At 40.2% G+C, this 20,331-nt stretch overlaps 1 protein-coding gene across 1 annotated transcript in view; it reads left to right on the top strand.

The window, feature by feature from the left end:
* Positions 1-20,331, top strand: part of FAT4 (FAT atypical cadherin 4) — a 145,579-nt gene that overhangs the window by 59,229 nt on the left and 66,019 nt on the right. The window contains exons 2-3 of the mRNA XM_074154985.1: positions 15,472-15,603; positions 19,788-20,049. Coding sequence (XP_074011086.1) covers positions 15,472-15,603; positions 19,788-20,049 — 394 coding nt within the window. The remainder of the gene's footprint in view (positions 1-15,471; positions 15,604-19,787; positions 20,050-20,331) is intronic.

The raw sequence follows: 20,331 nt of genomic DNA, 5'->3' as shown, positions 1-20,331 counted from the left end.
CACATTCTGACTGTGAAAATGAGGAATGATGAGGGCTTAGGCCAGCAGCCAGATCTGCCATAAACTGCACTGTACCAATCATATCACCTTATTTCTCTGTCCCTTGTTTTTTTCCACTGGAAGTAATCATTTTACTACTACAAAGATGCCTTTAATCTTGTTTGAGAAGTCTGCTGCAAGTTTCTAGTAGGCAGCTATTGATAAATGCAAAAATTTATGTTATTAATTTCTCACAAATGCTAATAGTGCTTTTCAAACAGTATGTTTCTAGATAGTTATATGTATTTTGAGATATAGAATATTTTTAAACAAAGCATCCAAATCTCTTCTTCCTATGCAATTACTTGTAGTAAGAGAAACAAATCCCTGTAAAGCACACGATGTTGTTTTTGAGGCAGAATGCATTCCCAGTTGCCCTATCACCAACTATTCATCATAAAATTACTTCGGTGATTATGTTGTTGTCACTATTAACACTATGAGCTAGTGGAGCCTTCTGAGTTGTGGCTATTGTTTTAATTATTCAGAAGTCTTTGGCTGCCTGGTTTTCCTTCTTTCCACTGCTTGATGACTTTTTCAGAAAGCTTTAAGGATTACTACATGCGTACCTAGAAAATAATTTTTTATGTAAAAGTTTTGCTGAGGAATTAAAATAAGCTGTGTCATACTCTGTGAAAGGCTGAAATTTAGAATTTTATGAGGGGAGGGGGAACAATAAAAAAAGGGGGGAAAAATGCTGCATTATTTTCTAGACCTCTCCATGAGGCCCATGTTTGTTGCTGTAATTTTCTTACCAAGACTCAATATATGACTTTCTTTGGTTTAATATATTAATTTTTGTTTACCCTCTGTTTCTGTTCTCTTACCCGCTAGTATAATATAATCATTTAACTGTAAACCATTCCATTTTTGTCCTCAAAATACTTTTTTCTTGATTGTTTGTAAAACTATTGAAATGCTTCAATTGTGAACATACAATGACTGATCATCCTCTAATCTGTTCCACATGGATAGCGGGCCAGTTTGTACATCCAGTACATAAAACTTCTTGATTCAGTTTAAACGAGGAAGACTGATGCTGTTGCAGTTTAACCTCCAAGATACTTAGAAAAAGCGTATGTTTCTTAAAAATTGCATGCCACAGCATAAACACCCTGTTGAAGACATGATATATATTATCAGCTATGAGGAATGGAGAAGCAAAACAAAGGATAAACACAAAGAAATGGAGCTTAGGTTCAATCTTCCAAAGGAAGAATTATATCTTTCAGTCATGTATTTAAGGGTGCTTAAACTGTAAAGAATTTCTGAATCTTTTATGGCTACATTTGAACATTCATTCTGATTTTTATTTTTTTTTCCTGAGTATGTTCCTCAGCAGGAAACTGGTGATTCTCAGCACTGCTAAAATTCTTCCCATACGTTTTTAAAAATCCAGAGGCTTGTAGTAATGACCAGTGGTGGTGAACTTTCAGAGGATCAAAGATTTGGCATGGTCAGGATAATAATTGAAAAACCCAAGTGCTATAATACAAGGGATAACTGAGTTGCTTTATTCAAGACATCAGACGGGGACCTGAGCAAGAAAAGTCTCTTCGGTTTCGCTTGTGCTGGAAATACCATGAGAACTGTTCTCTTGTGGTATTTCTGCTTCCTGCCACACTGAAATTAAGATATGCAGAAATGCCAGTGTATTTTTTCTTCCTTTTTTCCCCCTTTAAAGTTTACTAAGATTATCAAAACTTAAAGTTAGTTTTGACTTGATTGAAGGGAGGCTTCGTTTTGGTGATTCTTTGTCTGGAGTTGTCCAGCTGGCCTTCCTAACAGCTGCGTTTGTCCTGTAATTGTCAACTGCTGGTGATATTTCTGACTCACTAATCAGGGCTTGCTTAGGACTATCCACAATAAAACCCACATTCTTCTAATGTGGTAAGTCTTCAGGTCAGTCATGGAGCGTCCCGTAGGAGGGCTGCAGGACAGTGTGTACCATCAGGCATTAACCTCTGTCCTCTCCTCCTAGGCAGCCTAGAGGTGTACTACACTAAAGCTAGAAGAACAGAAAAGGTATTAGTCATCCCTTTGAGGAAGAAATTAACTACAGAAACTGTTAAACAATTTCACTCTACTCATGTGTTGTATGTACATGTCTACACTCTCTTTCTGCTCTTCCCTTAAGCTGTCATCTTTGAACATCTTGAAGTCAATGAGAGATTGGTGGCAGTGCAGAATCATTGGTATTGGTGGAGAGAGCTGTAATATAGCACTTGATTATTGATATAGGATTTGAACAATTAAAAGTTCTCATTATTGACTGTAGTGGCCAGGGAGTGTAGCTTCATAGGTTGATGTAGGTTTTACATATAAAGAAAGATGTAGCAGATCTTTAGGAACCAATAAAAGTCACATCTCTGAATTTATGCTCAAATAAAACACTTCATATTCTTTATTAAGGAAAATGACTGTAAGAATCCCACATAAGCCCACCGTTCCAGCTATTTCTGTGAATGCCTGGGGTTTTTTGCTTTACTTTTCTTCAGTGTGCAAGGTCATATATATGTATTTACAGAAGTGATGAAATGATAAGTTTGAAAGGTACCTTTTAATTTGTCTTTAATGCTTGATTTTCTAAATTATTCTATGGCAAATCCAAAGTCCAATGGCTGAGTAAGAAAATTCAAAAGATAGGGGTGGGAAATGAAAACTGTTGTTTGCTGACGTAAGTTTTATAAACTGAGTTTCAGCCACCTTCCACATTCCCGGACCAAAAAGATGTCTTATTCAGCTATTCAGAACATTTTTGGAGTTCAAAGTTTGTAGTTATATGTAAATTTATATCTTCCCAGTTTGGTAAAGATTCAGTACGGTTGTCTTTATTCAGCTTCAAGAAGAGTCTTACTGCAAAACCTCATCGCTAGAAAGAGCAATTTTTTAAGGAGAGATAACGTTAGATCAGTTGAATGTTGTTGGGCAGAAAAATGAAGTTTGGAGGCATGTGGGACCTTCTTTTTCATCCAAGTTTATGAGTTGGTCTAATATGCACTGCAGCAGTCTACTGTTAGCAAGAAGGACTTTCTTGATAATTTTAGTGGAGGTGATATAGTCATGATTGACCAAAAAGATAACTGGGGTAAGATTTGCATGAAGATACAGCTATCTAAACAAATGTTCTGATATATGGGAGAAAAATGGATAAAAGAGGGCTGGTGTGCCCAGAAAATTTAAGTCCTTGGCTGTTTCACTCAATTTTGATGAGGTCAGTAGGAAAAGCAACATAACAGAAGATGCAGATTTGGAAAGAAGAGGGAAACAGAAGGACCTGCTTCTCCAAATATAGGGTCCCCAAACCTGCAGCCATGAAGGATTAACCTTTCTCATCGTTTGCAAGACCCTAAATGAGCCTGGAAGACCTGTGGTGTGAGTGGTGGTGGAGTCCAAGGGCTTACCTTCGTGGGTGCTCCTCCCACCGATGTGCATTTTGATGTCCTTTTCCCAAGCTGACAGTACTCATGGAGCTGTTGTTTCCTCCAGGAGGAGAGGGGCCTTTCCAGTCAGTTCTCAGCTGCCTGACCCTGTGGCAGAGCAATGCTCCTGCTGCCTTTGGTGACTTGAGGGCCATAACTCAGTCATGCTGTGCCAGTGGACTCCAGTTGAATGCCTGTGTTCCCGTTTCAGAACAGCCAGAGCCAAACAGCTCTGGTTTGCTTGCTGTCATGGCCATTGTAAAGCTTCCCATCGTGGACGCATGGGGGCTGTTATCTGGGTCCCACAAATAAAAGCCCCACTTGTTTCTAAATGTCCCCTAATCTGATCAGGCTGAAGCTTTGTCTCTCTTCTTGGCAAATTTCCTTGAGACCAAGGATGAAGCTGGATGGATCTAAGTTGGATCTGGTTTAGCCTTCCCAGGACTGGTGTTTGCCCCCAAAATGTTCCAGATAATGTACAATATTTTTTAAGTCATGTGACCTATGTTTGTTCAAGCAGACCTGCAGTGGCTTTTGCAGCCATGCAGAAGAAAGGAAAGGCAGGGGAGTGTGAATCTGCAGCATATGCCCAGGTGGTGCCAATTCTCTGGCACTAAGCAAGCTCATCTTAACAAACCTCTTTGAGATCCTCTGAGCACCCAGAACTTGCCCTGCTGGCAGAGGAGACCCCACCACCGTAGCCTTGATGGTCAGCTAGGTCTGCTGAGGGCAGCCACAATGAGAAGGTCCATTTGTAGTCACATAAAAAGGCCTTTCTGGCCGCAAGTGGCCCATGGCCATGGGAAGGGAATCTCCCTCCTGATGCTTCAGGAGCAGATGCGAAGATGCTGCAGAAGACTGCAGTCTGAAAATGAGATATAAGGTAAGGAGAACATTACCCTGAAATTTGTAAGAGGATGCAAAACTATTTGGAGTTTCTAGCCGTGCAGTTCCCTGCCAGCAGCCTGTCGATGCTGTGGGGGAAAAGCTTTTAGGCATTTCTAGAAGATGGCCCTGTTCTTCTACATGTGAAACTAGAAAGTAACACTTTAGCCTTGTGTGTTTTATTTGCTAAAATCTATTTAAACTCATATAGAGTTTCATCTCAGGATGGTGCCACTATAAAACCCTTGTAACACTGCAAACCATCAGTCGGGATTCAGTCCTATATCTTTAATTCCCTTCCAGTCACAGGAAAAAAACCTGGTTTCTTAAGCGACTATAGCAATGCTTTTTCTAGCATGGCTGTGGGTAAAGAGCTGCTGTTTGGGCAGCTTTCAGGGATGGAGTGGATTTATCCTATTGTCCTGATGATTGAATGTGTCTTAAATGTCACACCTGTAAGTTTAATTAGGTGATTTATTTAATTTAGAGGTGTGACATTCCCGTCCTTGAACTGCTAATGCTTACTTTTTCTGTCTTTATCCTTTATTTTCTGGCATGGACAGAAATGTTCTTACCAATTCAATCAATTTCTTATTACATGGCAGTAGACCTCATTTAATTAAATGCAAAGTTATAAACTAAATGTTTCCCGAATGTATAATGTTTTGAGTATTTAGCAAAAAAACCCTCCAAACCCAAACTAAAAAGAAAATCCTCACTAGCAAGTGTTTGCCAAGTGCTTGTATTGGTTTGGCAGGTATTTGGAATAGGTTTTGTAACTGGAGGTACTGCTAGATACAGAAGAACTAATGTCTTTATGAGAAAATCACCCCTTTTTATCTGTGGAAATGACACAGGACCACATGCGTGTGCATGTCCCAGCACCCATGGGCAGGCAGTGAAAGGATGGATGGAAGAGCTTTCCCGGTCCCTGCAGTGGCCAAGCAGTGCTGCTGACTCAGCGCTCAAGGGACCGATGGAGCTGCTCTGCTCTCCCTGCTCTCTTCGCCACGCACCGTGCTCCGACAGCAGCGCAAGAAGCAGTTCCACCTCTTAACATATGCCATAGTAAACTGGTCTTTCTGATACACGTAGCCGTCGCTGAGGTGCGTACCTCCGTGGTGCTCCCTAGGCCAGTGCACTTTCACGTTGAGATTACGAGTTGGGCCATGTAGGCACTCAAGGTATCTTGGACTAATTGGATGCAATACTGCCTGGGCTATAACTTGTGCTGCGAACCTCTCTGAGATGTTGTTCCAGGGCAGACTGGAAAACTGACGCTCTCCAGTTGTGGCAGGAATCACGGTTCATGTCAGCTTGTCCGGGGAAGGTGCTCGCCTGCCCCAGCCACCTGGGCTGCACTGTGGGGACCGGCTCGTGGGAGAGGAGACACGTCCCTCTCCCTGTGCCTGCTCTGAGCAGGTAGACCGGCACGGCAACCTGACCTTTGTTATATGCATATATACACACACACGGGTGCCATATGCATTTAGAGCAGCTTAGGGTCTTTAGTGCCAGCCCAGAGATGCGTTGGTCCCACTGGGTGGCCATTTCTGGGCAGACCTGGGAGAGGTCCTACTATGTTAGTTGGTCCTATTGAAATGGAGTTCAAAATAACTTACGTGAACAATCCATCTCTTTTTTACACTGGATGAATATTGACTGAGCTACACATGTTACTCATTTACCGGTACTGACAAACTAACCTGTATTTCATTATGGTTTTGATGGTGAAGGGGGGGAGGTGAAACATGACTGCTTGTGGCATTTCTTATCATTTTTAATCCTTGTACCACTTTGATGTTTATCTCTCGTTTATTGTGAAGTTGGATTATTTCAGGTTTCCACGTATATGACTATGTATGTTTTGATGTGTGCTTTAAAATGAGCGTGCTGTTGCTTTCTTAAATTAGCCAAGGTTTGAGTAGTGCATTCCTTAACCCAGTCTTAATTCCCCCTGTTGCATGTGAGACCATGCCTCTTTTTAGAGAGCAGTAAATGATGTAGCACTTGAACAATTACTTAAAAATATTGATTTCAGGAAGAGTGGGAATGGCAAGATGGCTTGCTTTGCCTTTAAAAAAATATTTCTTTTCTGTTCTGGCCTTTCAAACACTTGTACCACTTGTGTCCCCTTCTGTGACGTATGGTACGCATGTGAGGAGTGAGTGATTCAAATAGTTTCTGAAGTTAATTTCTGTATACTGCTCTGGTGTTTATTCAGAGGGACACAATTCGTCAGCCACACACGTTTACTCACGGGCTCATAATACCGTTTCCCGTGTCGCTGGTTTTAATGAATATTCTACCCAGGTACTGATGAACCGCTAGCACGAATGGATGAATCATACTGCATGTCTGGTAAAAGGAGTATTTGCAGCTCTCTCACAAGAAACGAGCCGTTTCTTTTCAGTGGCACTATCATCTGGACTTTGCTGAGAAGTTCGATGTAACCACAGTAGGTAACGCATTTCCAGACAATGCCTTATTGTCTCCACAGGCGAGCACAGGCTGGACGCAGAGACCTTGCAAACCTACTTAGAATCAAGATTAAATTACCAACCTTTTTGGCATTTTTATGTAAAATGTTCTTTATTATGGTCTTCTCATAGCTAAAGCATGAGTCACTTGCAAGCCATAATAGATTTTGGCTATGCTGCATGATGAAGTGTTCTGGATGCAGTGAAACATTTAATCAAGACTCCAGGCAGTGCAGCTCCCACTGGTCACCTTAATAGGAAAAAAAACCCAAAAACCCACAAACAAAAAAAAAAGGGGAGAGAAAGAAGAAATAAATTATGGCACCTTTTCGATGAGTATTTGATAGAGACAATCACAAGAAAGTGACATCTTCTTAGTTATAAGTAATGATGAAAGCAGATTTACATCTGATTTAGACTAGATATAAGGAAGAAATTTTTTACAATGAAGTGGTGAAAAGCAGGCACAGGTTGCCCAGAGAGATGGCAGATGCCCCATCCCTGGAGGTGTTCAAGGTCAGGTTGGACAGGGCTCTGAGCAACCTAGTTGGAGATGTCACTGCTCATTGCAGGAGGGCTGGACTAGGTGGTGTTCAAAGGTCCCCTCCAACCCAAACTATTCTATGATCAGAAGATTCTTCTGACAGTGTCAGTTAAAGCACTGAGTTTTTGAAAGCACTCTGATCTCCAAGCATTTTTTAGAAAATACTGATGCTTTATAAGAGCGAGTTGATTGCAAAACATCAAATCACGGTTCTAAACAGTACTTTACAATATGATTTCAACTCCAGGAAAGTTACATGGTGTTAAAATACTGGAATTAGAGCCCACCGATTAAAATTACCCAGGAAACTACAGCATTATATATAAACATTATTAATCATGTTTCTGTGCATGTTTATTTAATGGGGAAAATGAAAACGTTCAGAAAATGCATTGAGGCCTAAGTTTCCAAACAATTTCAGGGCTGGTAATCAATAGTAATTCCTGGGTTTGAGAGTGGAAAGAAAATATTGCTATAATCCCTATTCTAGGTGGGCTCAAACTGTTGGTCTGTTGCTGGGTCCGTATTTGATCTCCATGGTCAGCACTGGGGCGACTGGAGCAGACAGTCGTGTAGCCCAGGACAGCTTTCACATTCTCTCTTTCATTTGGGTACTTTTGATCTCAGACATCAAAATTAAGTCTTGTGCCCTGCTCTCCTTCTGTGGAGAGATCCTAAGTGTCCAAGGCCTAAGCGTAAGGCCAACACATCCCTTTATTGCCACAACACTTTTCATTGGCTCTTAAAATTAGAGACTTTGCCTGAAATGTAGTAGGGGGAGTTCAGATTATATTCAGTACACTGACTTTTTTTTCAAAGGTGTTACCCCAAAACTCAAGGATCAAGTGACTGCTGCTGCCCCTGGACTTTCAAACTTCTCTCCCCCTCCCCCCCCCCCCCCAACCAGTGCCTTTTCAGAGGTTTGGGCGTTTTTTTTTCTCCCCAGCTGCAATCTTCTCACTGTTAATAGTGGAATTCTTAACAACTTTGTATTTCCGTTTAACAGGTTTGCTGGCCTGCATTACAATAGACTAATGCAATTTTTATTGTACTAGCATGCACTGGGGTTGTTTGCCTCCTGGAAAATGGGATATTCAGATGCCTCCTTCAGCCTCTGTCTAAGCAAAAGCTATTGCTTTGTCCCAAGACATTTTCTTTATAAATGGGCTTTCCATCTCTTTGTGGAAACTGTAAATATGCATGGTCTGTAGTTCAGGTTTTCCACCTTCCTCAGCTCTGATATTATTGGTTATTCAAGTAATTTTAAAACACGTGTTTATTTTTTGCCACCATGCTTACTGTTTCCCAGTATTTTAATTAGAGCATGGTGGGAAACTGGTTTAGGACGGCCTATGGCTTTTTATTGTTCTTAGAAATATTATGTTAGAGATTTTCTATGAATATCAGGATTTTATTGTTTTTGTTTAGAAAAAAAGGATTTTTCTTCTTTTCTTTCTGGAAATCCATTTTTGCTTGCTTGTACTCTGATACTTGATTTTTTGGTTCCTTTGCCTTCACGGTTTGGAGGAAACAGGCACGCACTGGTCCTGCAAACACTTAGTATAACCGTAACTTCACTGATGTGAGTAGCCAATATGATTACTCACATCAATAGAAAAGGAATTACACATACCTGTGTGTTTTTTCAGGATTAGCAAAGGATTTTTTGCTAGATGAACAAAAAGGCCAAAAATGATGGAGGCAGGAGAAAAATGACTAATGGTGGACAGGTTCTTCAATTGAGAAATTAATAGTTGAATTTTTCTCTTTTATCATCATGAATGATACTACTTAGAATATTTACCAAGGGATGAGGACTAGAATCCTCTTATCTTTATTCTGTTAAAATTGATAATGTACTGCCACAGTCTCCAGCAAAGAAGAATAAGCTCCTTAATTTTTTTAATATGAAAGACCATATATTGGCATAAGCAAAAGTTTGCAGGGCGATGTACGCCAATGCTGCCTGTAGATTAGATGGTATCTCTTGAGAGAGGCAGTGAACATCACAAGAGCAAGCAAAGGGAAGAATGACTCAACAACCTATAAATTGAAAGAAAAAGCTGTTGCCTTTCCACTCTGTTTGATCTTTAATCAAATCATTGTAGTGTTTGAAGAAGCATCGAACGCATGAGACATCTGGGAGTTCCTTTCTTCTTAAATCGTGTTCTATCTATAGATTTCTGAGCCTGTAACATGGATAGGGTGGCTGCAAGCAAGAATTACTGCCAGCATTTCGGGACTCCCGGTGAAACTTGCTGCTGCCACATGAGCTCATTCAAGTTTCCTGTGGCATCTTTTTTTCCCCTCATTTCATTCTATAGATGGAAGAACTTTAGAAAAGTATTCTGTCCATAAACCCTCCTCACCTTGAAATAAAAGAAAAATAAATGTTAATAAGTGTAATAAACCAGGGGGGATCAGTTCTGGCCAAATGAGCCCACTGCTTTATAGAAGGTGTTACGATCGGATAGAATTTGGCATGTTGCCTTCCAGTGCAATGTTTTATTTTACATACCTTTGTAGCTCATAAACCCAGTAAGTTTGGTCACTAAAATAATTTTTTGTTCCAGAATAAAACTCTCATGTTAAGCTTTTTATATGAAGCGTGGAATTTCTCTAGCCTGTTCAGGAATAATTGTCTGGGGTACTAGTATTTTTGAAGTGGATTTATTCTTTTGCTCTAAGAAATGAAACTTGGTCTTTTAGCAACTGTTTCTTAATTCAACAAACTATTTTGAATAAGAATAGATTATTCAAATGCAAACTGATACTCCTTTTTGGTTAACCAAAAAAATAATCTTCTTTTTTTCTGTTTCCATCATAATTGAGTTTCTCCTTGCCCCCTCCCACAAGTAAATTGTTTTCAGAATCATGTACAAAGTATGAAGCTATTGAAGACTTTACACTGCAGCATCACTCTTTGTAAAGAGTCTCATATAAACTCCTCATAAATGCCTTCAGTTAATTCAAAGAGGGTATTTTCTAATTCCTTCAAAGTAAAGACAACATTTTGAAACAACAGTGAGTTTCCCAGTGATGTCTTGTGTTCAGGTTCATGCCCTAAATGTTTAAATAGATACTGTATGCATTATGAAATGATGTCCTGGTATGATTCCTTATATTTGTTAAGACTTGAGGATTATCTGAATTGAGAAATGAACTCCCTTTTTTCTTACATCTACATTTAAAGTAAATTAAGGCAAAACTGTTTGAGGTGAGTGCTGCCCTGTCTCCATCTGTTCTGAATTTGTTTAGGGAGAAAAAAAGAACCACAAGAGACTAACTTGAGCAGCAAATAAGAATCTTAACAAGATCAAGGTAATTAATACTTCCTCTGCTTTGAAAACATCCATGACAGCAGGCTGCAGAAATCAAATTGTCACAGATGAGGATGGGTTGACCATCTGTAATAGTGGCAGGGGCATCGCGTTATTGTGAGAATGTTACTAAGGCTGTAGAATGAGAAATTTGATTCAGACATGGGGAAAATTGTGGTATTGTTTGACTCACTACTTTTGCTAATCTCAGTAGTTTGTTGTATAACCATATTTTTGCATCTTAGTTTAATATCGATTGAATTGAACATAAAATGAAACACACAAAACCAAAAAAAAAAAAAAAAAAACCCACCCAAAGATAGTTTGCATACAAATTGATATGTAAAATTATTGTGTTTATTTTACAAGGTATAGTAAATAAGCAGCCCATATTTTTCTGCAGAATAAACTGTGAGGGAAAACTTGAATTTCAGTCTTTTTTCTAGGTGCATTAAACGTGTGAGGGAAAAGCATTTTACTAGAATTTGCACAAAAGTAGAGTAATTTTGTGAAGATTTACACACACATACACACTTGGATAGATCAAAGCTTTCTGATTTTTCATTTCCCATTGAACAAATAAAGCAAGGCAATATTTTGAATCTGTTCATTGGTTTTTCCATCACAGTCTTTAAGACATTTAAAAGTGTCTCTGACTATTTTTGTTCCCATGGCTTCTACAGGAATTCAAGGCTGGTTTTGACTGGAGACTGGCCATAGTGCAGCACTTCGAGCGGTCCAAGGAGCACTCTCTGGTGACTGCTTGTGTCTCTGGCTTGCATCCTAGAGTCACGTTGGTGGGCGAGTTTGACGTCAGCCAAGAGCATTCCCCATTTTGGACAGATTTGGAGAAGGGGGTGGGGGTGGTTATCACTTCACATGTAGCCTGGCCTTGTTGCTTCCTACAGTCGTAGAGATGTTGAGACCTAATAGTTCCTTCCTGTTCCAGGGACCAAAGCTGGGACAAATCCCTTGAGCTCCTTTTCTTTTTTTTTTTTCCTTCCTCTGGCAATTTCAGGTTTTGAGGCCTTTGGTTTCCTAGATGTTTATTGTTGCTGGTGGGTGTTTTGCTGTCGGTGCAAGCTGAGAGCACAGCATGCCTTCTGTAGACCCTTCTGAACACGGTGCCCGTGGTACAGATGGCCAGTGATACTCCCATGGCCACCTTGTCTTGCCTTCATTAAGTCTGAGGCAGAATTGCACATAATTATTAATTGGTAGCATGTTATATTAATCAAGTTATGTATTTCAAGAATCCAAGTCACGCATATTGATATCTTTATGCAAATGTAATGTGGGATTAGAAAGATAGAAGCAGTTCGTTGGGAAGAGATTTAGTTTAGATGTTTGATTAAAGCTTTGTGGATTTTTTTTTTTTTTCCTGCCCAGTAAAGATGTGAAAAGACATCCTGAAATCTTCCAGTGCCCCATGGCAATGAAAGACTTTGTGGTTGTCCTTTGAGCGTCTCCCTGGGGTTGAAACTTCTGAAATAATTTCAAAGTGAAATTAGTTTCTGAAGTCCTGAATAGAAAACTGAACATTCAGTTTACACCTGAACTCATTCAGGATGTATGCTTTCTTAAATGAGGCCCTTGCAATAAAACTTAATGGAGTCTTTTGTTTGGGGGAAAATGTGAAGATGTTTCTCAAGTCTTTCTCAGTTATTTATTATGTGAGTGAAATTTCTGCAAATGGGCACATCCCAGGATGTTACTCCTTAGGTTTGCAGTACTGTGTGTAAGTTGAAGTAATGTTATAGCAGAAGCAAAAAGATAGCTTTACACAGAGATGCTAATTAGACTTAGCCAACAGTGAATTATGAAGCAATATGCATTATCTAAGCCCTGTGGATCAACAATAAATCATGGTGTAAATGCTCTTTTAAAAATATTGCAGTCTCTTTCTGAAAATTTCTTTTCCTTTTTGTTTCTCCACCACCTAAAGCACGCCTTCAGTATAAAATACAGTGTCTTTGTTTACTCGTGAGCTGATTTTTCAGGATAAAATTACTTCTTCTCTTAGTATTCTCCATTTTTTCAGTTCTCTGGAATCTGACTTTATAATTAATTTATTTTGTCCCACAATCCTTAGCCATCTGTATTCTTGGATTTTGACTATTTAACATTATGCAAGCTGTAGGCAATGCACAGCTCCTAACCCAAAACCCCAGAAGTTGTCATATATTTTTCATATGATTTTTACAAAGGGCAATCTCTCATCGTGAAAATGGGTTCTGGTGGTGAAGTGTCACCTGCAGCTGAAACATTAGCTGTGCATGACATATAGGGTATGAATAAATAAATTGCAGAGCTGCGCAGCTGCTTTTACCTTGAAACTATATCTGGGGAAATGCTATACTAGGAGCAGGAGAGCATACATAGTGCGCTGTGCCAGTTTAGGGGGCAGGACCCTCTTGGCAAGAATGGCTGCCAAAATCCTTCGTCTGTCATTCCTACTGCGTTTCTCCCATTCCTGCGATTAATTGTCACCCAGATGCAGCAGCAGTCGCCATGAAAACCCACACGGGCTGTTTTATTCCCTGAAAGTTTTTGTCTGCTTAGTTAGTTGTCGAATCATTGCTTGTGATGCTTCTTGTGCTTCTGTTGTCAGGGATTTAAATTTGATGATAAAACCTCCTGGGTTAATCTGTCTCAGGTCATGAAGTGTTTTGTGTACCATTTGTGAATGGTCAAAGGAATTAAATATGGTATAAATAAATAATGACCTTCTATAAAAGGCCTTATAAGGCCTATAAGAGCAGTGTTTTGTCTGCACTTCTAGCAGATATATTTATAAGATTAATGTTGTATTTTCTCTGTTTTTAAAGACACTTCAGTTCACTTTAATGCTACGGAGAAGTTCTGGCAGGCTGGACAGTAACAGTAATTTACTGTGGGCATAAATACCAAACACAAACATTAAAAACAAAAAATTAAAGAAAAAAGTTCGCTTACTTGAGGTGACTGAGGATGGCTTAGATCCCCGGGTTGAAGGTGTCTCCCTGTGTGATGTATATCCTGACCAGAGACCACTGTAGCCGTAATGTTCACAATAGTCTGGATCTCTTCACCCTCTGAAGAAATCCTGTTGGAGAAAAAATGCTTATCAGGGAAACAGCTGAGCTCCTTGCAGCTTTCTCTGCCTTAGAAACATCCTCTGAGGCAGAAGAGATGGGTGTGTTAGGATCAAATATACTCTTAGAGTATTTATATGCCTACCACAACTTTTATTTTCTTTTTTTTTATATTGATGAAGGACAGTGGCATGACACACCAAATCTGTTCTGTCACAAAGTCTAGCACCGATGGAAATGTTAGGCTTTCTGGAACAGTAGCCTGTGGGAGGACAGAAAGATGGAGCATCCTTCAGGATGTGGTCTCAGGAAGCCCACAGAGGACCGATGACCCTCGGGTGCAGCCACTGAGAGCTTGGGGAAAGACACAGCAAGTGAGCCCAGGTGACTGGGTTGTTCTGTGGGGACAGCCAAGCCTCTGTCACTAAGGTGCTTATCTTTGAGACCATCCTGGTGATCAAGTCACAATGGCTTGGCAGTTGGTCGTCAGTATGAAAACAGAATTAAAAAAGATGATGTTATGGCAGGTGACTAGAAATAGTAGAAATCGTAGACTTCAGATCACCAGAGATGCCTGCATTGATTAGATCCAGAGCAGCCTAACCACTGCATTTTCAACCAAGTCCAGGGAGATCCTTTGTGGATAACAGCATGGCAGGTACTGTAGTCTAAGTAATATTTTATCTGTCAATCTAGGTATCTTCTTTAAATCATGCATACCTTTGCCTCCCTTCCTATGCAACAGCCCTATCTACCTTTCTGTGTTCCTTGACGAGCAATAAAAACTATAGACTTTTTTCAGCTACTCAGTTTTCTTGATAGCGTGTCTTCAGAGTTTGGTGGCCATTTAATATTTTTGGTCCAAAACAAGCCTTTTTTTTTTTTCCCTGATGAATGTAAACCAGCTGTGTCCTCTCTTTCTTTTTTGGAATATTACATGCCATACCCAGCAACAAGAGAAAACGGAGCTCTGCAGCTTTTCCAGTTAACATCAGCAGGGCAGCAATCTTGCTTATGAAAAACTAGGAATAAAAACAACCTTTAAGGAACTACCATTACTACTTGGAAAAGCATACAAATATCACACATAAAAAGAACATTTGTTTAGGTGTGTATAGGCAAGAAGAGTAGATGCTAGTGGGTGCTTCTAAAGTAACGTTTATGTTTGCAATTAGAGGAGAGCTTTGAGAGAGAGGAAAAACAGATTGTTTTTTAAAAAAATATAAAGTGCAAGAGTGTTTTTTCCTCCCTCAGAACAGAGAGTTGCCAATATATAAACATTTCAGAGAGAATTTTACACCACCTCATCTTTATGTCAGGCAGCATTTAATGGTTGAATGATCTCCTGCCCCAGGACTTGGCAGCTATCCTCCAGGGGCCGACTTTGAGGATTACAATGACAGTCTATCAGTGGATCTTTTCCAATATAAACTAGACTAGGACCATTTAAAATCAGTTGCTATCAACAAGTCAAATTAACTTTATTTATGTTAGAGGCTTTCCTATGAGTATTTTATAACAATGTGGAATTTTAATATCCGGAGGGGCTTTTCCTGTTGTTGGTATGATTTGGGAATGTTCTAATTCATGTGATTAAGAACAATTTACCTGATTTCTTTCAAAGTTATGTGATTTGTAGCATTCAGGTCCAATCAGCGTCTAACTCGCAGTGCTCACACAACTTTTTCCGATTTCTACTTTTTACAGGTGGAAATAACACTTCAGGATATCAATGACAACCCACCGGTATTCCCCACAGATATGCTTGATCTAACTGTAGAAGAGAACATAGGAGATGGATCTAAAATACTGCAGCTGACAGCCATGGATGCTGATGAGGTAGGAGCATGGTTTCATATTTGAATATCTGTACTAAAAATGCTATTCTGGAAATACGTGTGTTTACCTGTTCCCTTCCTGAGAGCTTGGCCTTGGGAGTCATTGCAGTCATGTTTTAAACCACGCTTGACCCATTCACAAAATTCTGTTCGGTATCGTGGAGTCACAAGGAGGCAAAAACAGCAAGTAAGACAAATACTCTGTTACTTGAAGGCTGCTCACTGGTTTGTATATAATGAGTTCATGTTTCCCTAACATCTCTTTCTGAGAGGTTCCACTAATAGCAAAAAATGTCCCACATTTTGATTTGGTTTTAGATGATCTTGTTGTTATCAGTCTCATCATACACCATACCCACTGACTTGGTGAAGGTGCTGGACTGCCCAGCTTCTGGTAAAGCTTTATTGACATTCAGTTGAAGACCATAGCTTGAGATCTAAACTGATTTTGATACAGAGATGTTGTAGTTGTAGAGCTCAACTTCAAGGTGTGCAATAAAATTAATGTGAGAGGAGCCTTAGAGAACAAGAAAACTATTTATAATCCTAGGATCATAGAATGGTTTGGGTTGGAAGGGACCTTAAAGATCATCTTGTTCCAACCCCCCCCACTATGGACAGGGACACCTCCACTAGACCAGGTTGGTGAAAGCCCCATCCATAACGCCTGCTCACCCTTTGACTAGAACTACTTAATATCAATATTATCCTTTCCTACAGGAATTTGTATTTCACCAAAAAGAGGGGAAAAGAGATAATGCTAAAATACAGGCTCTGTACATGAACCGGTTTGAAAAATAATTTTTCCCTCTTAGATTCATTGCTGTGAGGACGCTGCAACTAAGGAGTTGTTAAGAAACTAGCAAAAGCCTTTAAGCAACTGATGTTAAGCAACGGGCCAGTCAGCTTAGTGAGGGATATTGTAGTCTTGTTATATACATCAGGCAAATATATCCACATATAATATGATATATTCATTTCTTTTGGAAAGTAAGTTATGAGAATGTTAATCATATTGTTCCGTTCACTTGAACTGATCCTTTCCACTGGGGAAAGGCCTAAAGAGTCAATATGAGCATGCAAAGAAGTTTGTGTGGTCATTAAAATATAGGGTTACATTTGACAACAACGAGCAATTCTTACATTCAAATAATAAGGTAATTCAACCCCCTCAAGAGAATTTTATTTCTGGTCTTTTTTGTGTTAGCTTGGTTAGTTGTCCTGTGATTGTTAATTGATGTACTTAATCTCACTGCTGCATGGGGAACCACTGGAACACCCTCAGGAATGGTCCGAATGTGATTATGAGCTTTTGTTCTTTCCTTTATTTTCTGGGAGCAGCCTGATATACAGGCAAAAACCAGGATTTTTGGAAAGGTGCATATCTGCAACAGAAATTATAGCTGTTTGTCTTCAGACTTGGGAGAAATAAATACTGGACTACCACTGTAATAGGGTAATAGGGCACACAGATATCTAAGATTTTAGCAATATGTTATGATCCAGCCCCTTTTTGACCATTCCTAAACTGCATATAATATGTTATCCATTCTGAAGCGCTCCATCCAGTGGGAATTGATTTGTTACCTTAGACAGAAATCAGTCAATCTTTTAATAAAAAGGGATGATTTCGGTTTCCCTAACAGAACGTTTGTAACTCAACCCCTTTACGACAAGTCCAAGGTTTTTTAGCAGTGTGCAGTCAAGATAATTAACTTTCCCTCCCTGCCTTTGAAGTTGAGGGCACAATGAACGCTCCTTGTTTTTCATATTATATTCCTGTGACAATTACACTTTTCTGGCTTCTTTCTTTGCACTTGCAACCCATATACACAGCTCAGTAAAACGGCTTGCTGCCTTTGCTACATGCACAGGTGCTTTCAGAATCAAAGTTCTAGCTTCAAAAAGGTGACAGAACCCTTAAAACTCGTGGCTGAGTGGTGTACAAGATCCCCTCTTACAAATATTTTTAAATGGTAATATGAAGGTAGCAAATTTCAAACCTTTTTCTGTTATAATAAGGACATTGTAGAGATCTGAGAAAAGATGTAAAGACATTCTTCTCTAGGTGCTAAGTGGTACCAACGGCTTTAATAATTACAACAGCTTCTAGCACTTTGCATCTTTTTAAAGTCAGTTATCGAAGCAAAATTTCTATACAGCTTTTTAATAGGTTTTACATACCTGTTATTTTGGTTTCCTCTCGCCTAACTCATGCAAAGTTACTACTTTGACGAAACCAGTATCACACGTGGCTGTGGCGCTGGCTAGTCAAACAAGCAGTAAAGAATGCGGTCACCTCTGAGATCTTAAATTCTCATCGGAAGTTTTTGCCCAGCTGCACAATTGGAGGAAGGCGTGTGGTCTCCCCCAGGTACACCTGAGCGCACAGACGCTGTGTACGCTGAAGCACTGCATGCAGCTCTTCGGGGCTGCGCACCTGCAGAAGCTTGTTTTCTTTCTAAATTTCATTTTGTCAGTTAGCTCAGTCCAACTCTTTGATACGACGCCCCAGAGAAAAAGTTTGGCACAAGGCAGTCTCATAAGGTCAGGTAACTAATGCTTGTCTCTCATCTCACAAATAGGAGCAGGTTTTTATCTTGGTTAATTTGCTTTTTTAGGCACGAGTGTTTGAAACAGCTATAGAATTTCTTTCTCCCTGATCCCTTTGATCTGTTGTTCACCACAGAAGTGCCACCCGCATGCCAGCGGCAGGTTTCAGCTGTGAAACCTGTGCTCTTGCCTGGCACAAGGGGAGGGCATGGTAAATATCTGCTTGCGCACCAAAACACATCACCGGGCATAGTCAGCACGCGGGGTATAGGTACATGTATCTGATGTTGGAGGTTACCAAACCTTCAGTGCCCTTAAGCCTGTCTTGGAAAAAGAAGGAGGAGACCTCAAGATCTTAGGTCTCAGATTTAAGGGGAAACGGGAAGTTTTCCCTTGAAGACTAATGTCTGTCTGCTAAGGAGCAAAATTTATAGCTGAGTATGGCTTTCGGGGGAAATGTCACCCAGGCTGGCACTGGGCACTCTATCCAGCCGCTTATATCCCCTGGACCACCCTCTGGGTGCAGCATTCCACTGCACAACCTGTCCCCAGGAGGTGGATGGAAAAAGATCTCAGGTAGTATCCCTTTTTCTAGGAAACCTCAATGCTCCTCAGAGCTAAGACCCATGAGGCATATTAATTTTCTTGTTAATAATCAATGATACAGGATGCAGGTGACTTCTGTCAGTGTTTGTGACAGGGCAGGGCTGAGGCAAAATGCACTGTGTCAATATTTTTTGAATGGAAGTTTCCATTATTTTTTTTCTAAGTCTGAATTTCAACCATTAAGGGGAAAAAACCAAAAAAGCTGATCATTTTTCCATGTAACATTACTTTTCCTTAATTTTCCTTTTAACCAAAATGCTCAAAGCTCATATGAGTCCTTTTTTTCCTAGGGCAAATGAGATGCTTTGTTTGACCCAAAAGCAAATGCTTTTGACTTCCAGCACAACCCAAGAGAACAGAACTTTGATTTTAACGACACATGATTTGTCACTTTGGGGCTCTTTATTTACGGGGATAAATATATTTCCATGCAAAAACTGGCCTTTGAGGGGACTGCTGCGAGCACAGCTCCTGTGAGTTTCTCCTGACCAGGAGCTTCAGCTCTTGCCATGGCTGCTGGTTGGTGGAGCTGCCATGTGGCCGCCCCTGGTCCTCTCTCCTTGCATCCCTCCCTCTCCTCCTCCCTCCGTCCCACCTCCAGAGAGTGAGAAAGGCAGAGCTGATCCCACTGGCAGGGATTTAATTTAACCTTTGAACATAAACCAAGAAGTATAAACACTGATCCATGTTAAGAGGAAAGATGTTACACTGCTCGGTGGTTCTGGCTTGAAATTAAAACAGGTATCAGCTTTATGGTATTGACTGGATGTGATCCTTTTATGAACAGTGGAGCAAAATGTCTCTGGATAATCTCGTCATGTCATGTCTCATAAACGAAAACTGTGTATGTGTATGTCTTTGCTGGGGGACTGAGGCAGGGACTGGGCAGGAAGACTGTTTATTAAAGGAAACTGTTCTGAAAAATATTCGCCAATTGCAGTTACTGGAACGATTCTTGTCTTACTGAAAATTATGATATGGTTTTGCTGGCAAATAACTTGATTTGACCACTCTGTTTGTACTTAGGGAGCCAATGCCCTTGTCACATACACTATTATCAGCGGTGCGGATGATAGCTTCCACATTGACCCTGAGTCAGGAGACCTGATAGCCACCAAGCGCCTGGACCGGGAGCGCCGCTCCAAGTACTCCTTGCTGGTTCGTGCTGATGACGGCCTGCAGTCCTCAGACATGAGAATAAACATCACTGTTAGTGATGTTAATGACCATATCCCCAAATTCTCTAAGCCAGTGTATTCCTTTGACATCCCAGAAGATGCCACTCCAGGTAAGTAGGAAATGCCCCAAAATCATCTGATTTTTTCTCTTTTCGTCAGTCCACAGGGACTTGATGCGGAGAGGTTAGGAGACCTGTCTGATTTGTCCAGGAGACAGAAGGTGCTGAAGGCGTCTATTGGATGTGGTGGAGAAATAGAGGGAATACACCGATTCCTTAATAATAATCTCTACGTGTGCTCAATTACTAACCCTCACATCATATTTCTTTGATCTTATCTTTGACTTCTGTGTTTGACAAGGTTTTTGTAGAAAATCTAACCTTTAGATAATT

This window comes from Numenius arquata, chromosome 10 (assembly GCF_964106895.1).
Source record: "Numenius arquata chromosome 10, bNumArq3.hap1.1, whole genome shotgun sequence".
Taxonomy (NCBI): Eukaryota; Metazoa; Chordata; class Aves; order Charadriiformes; family Scolopacidae; genus Numenius; species Numenius arquata.
Note: the sequence above shows the minus strand (reverse complement) of the source record. Positions and strands in the feature narration are given on the sequence as shown.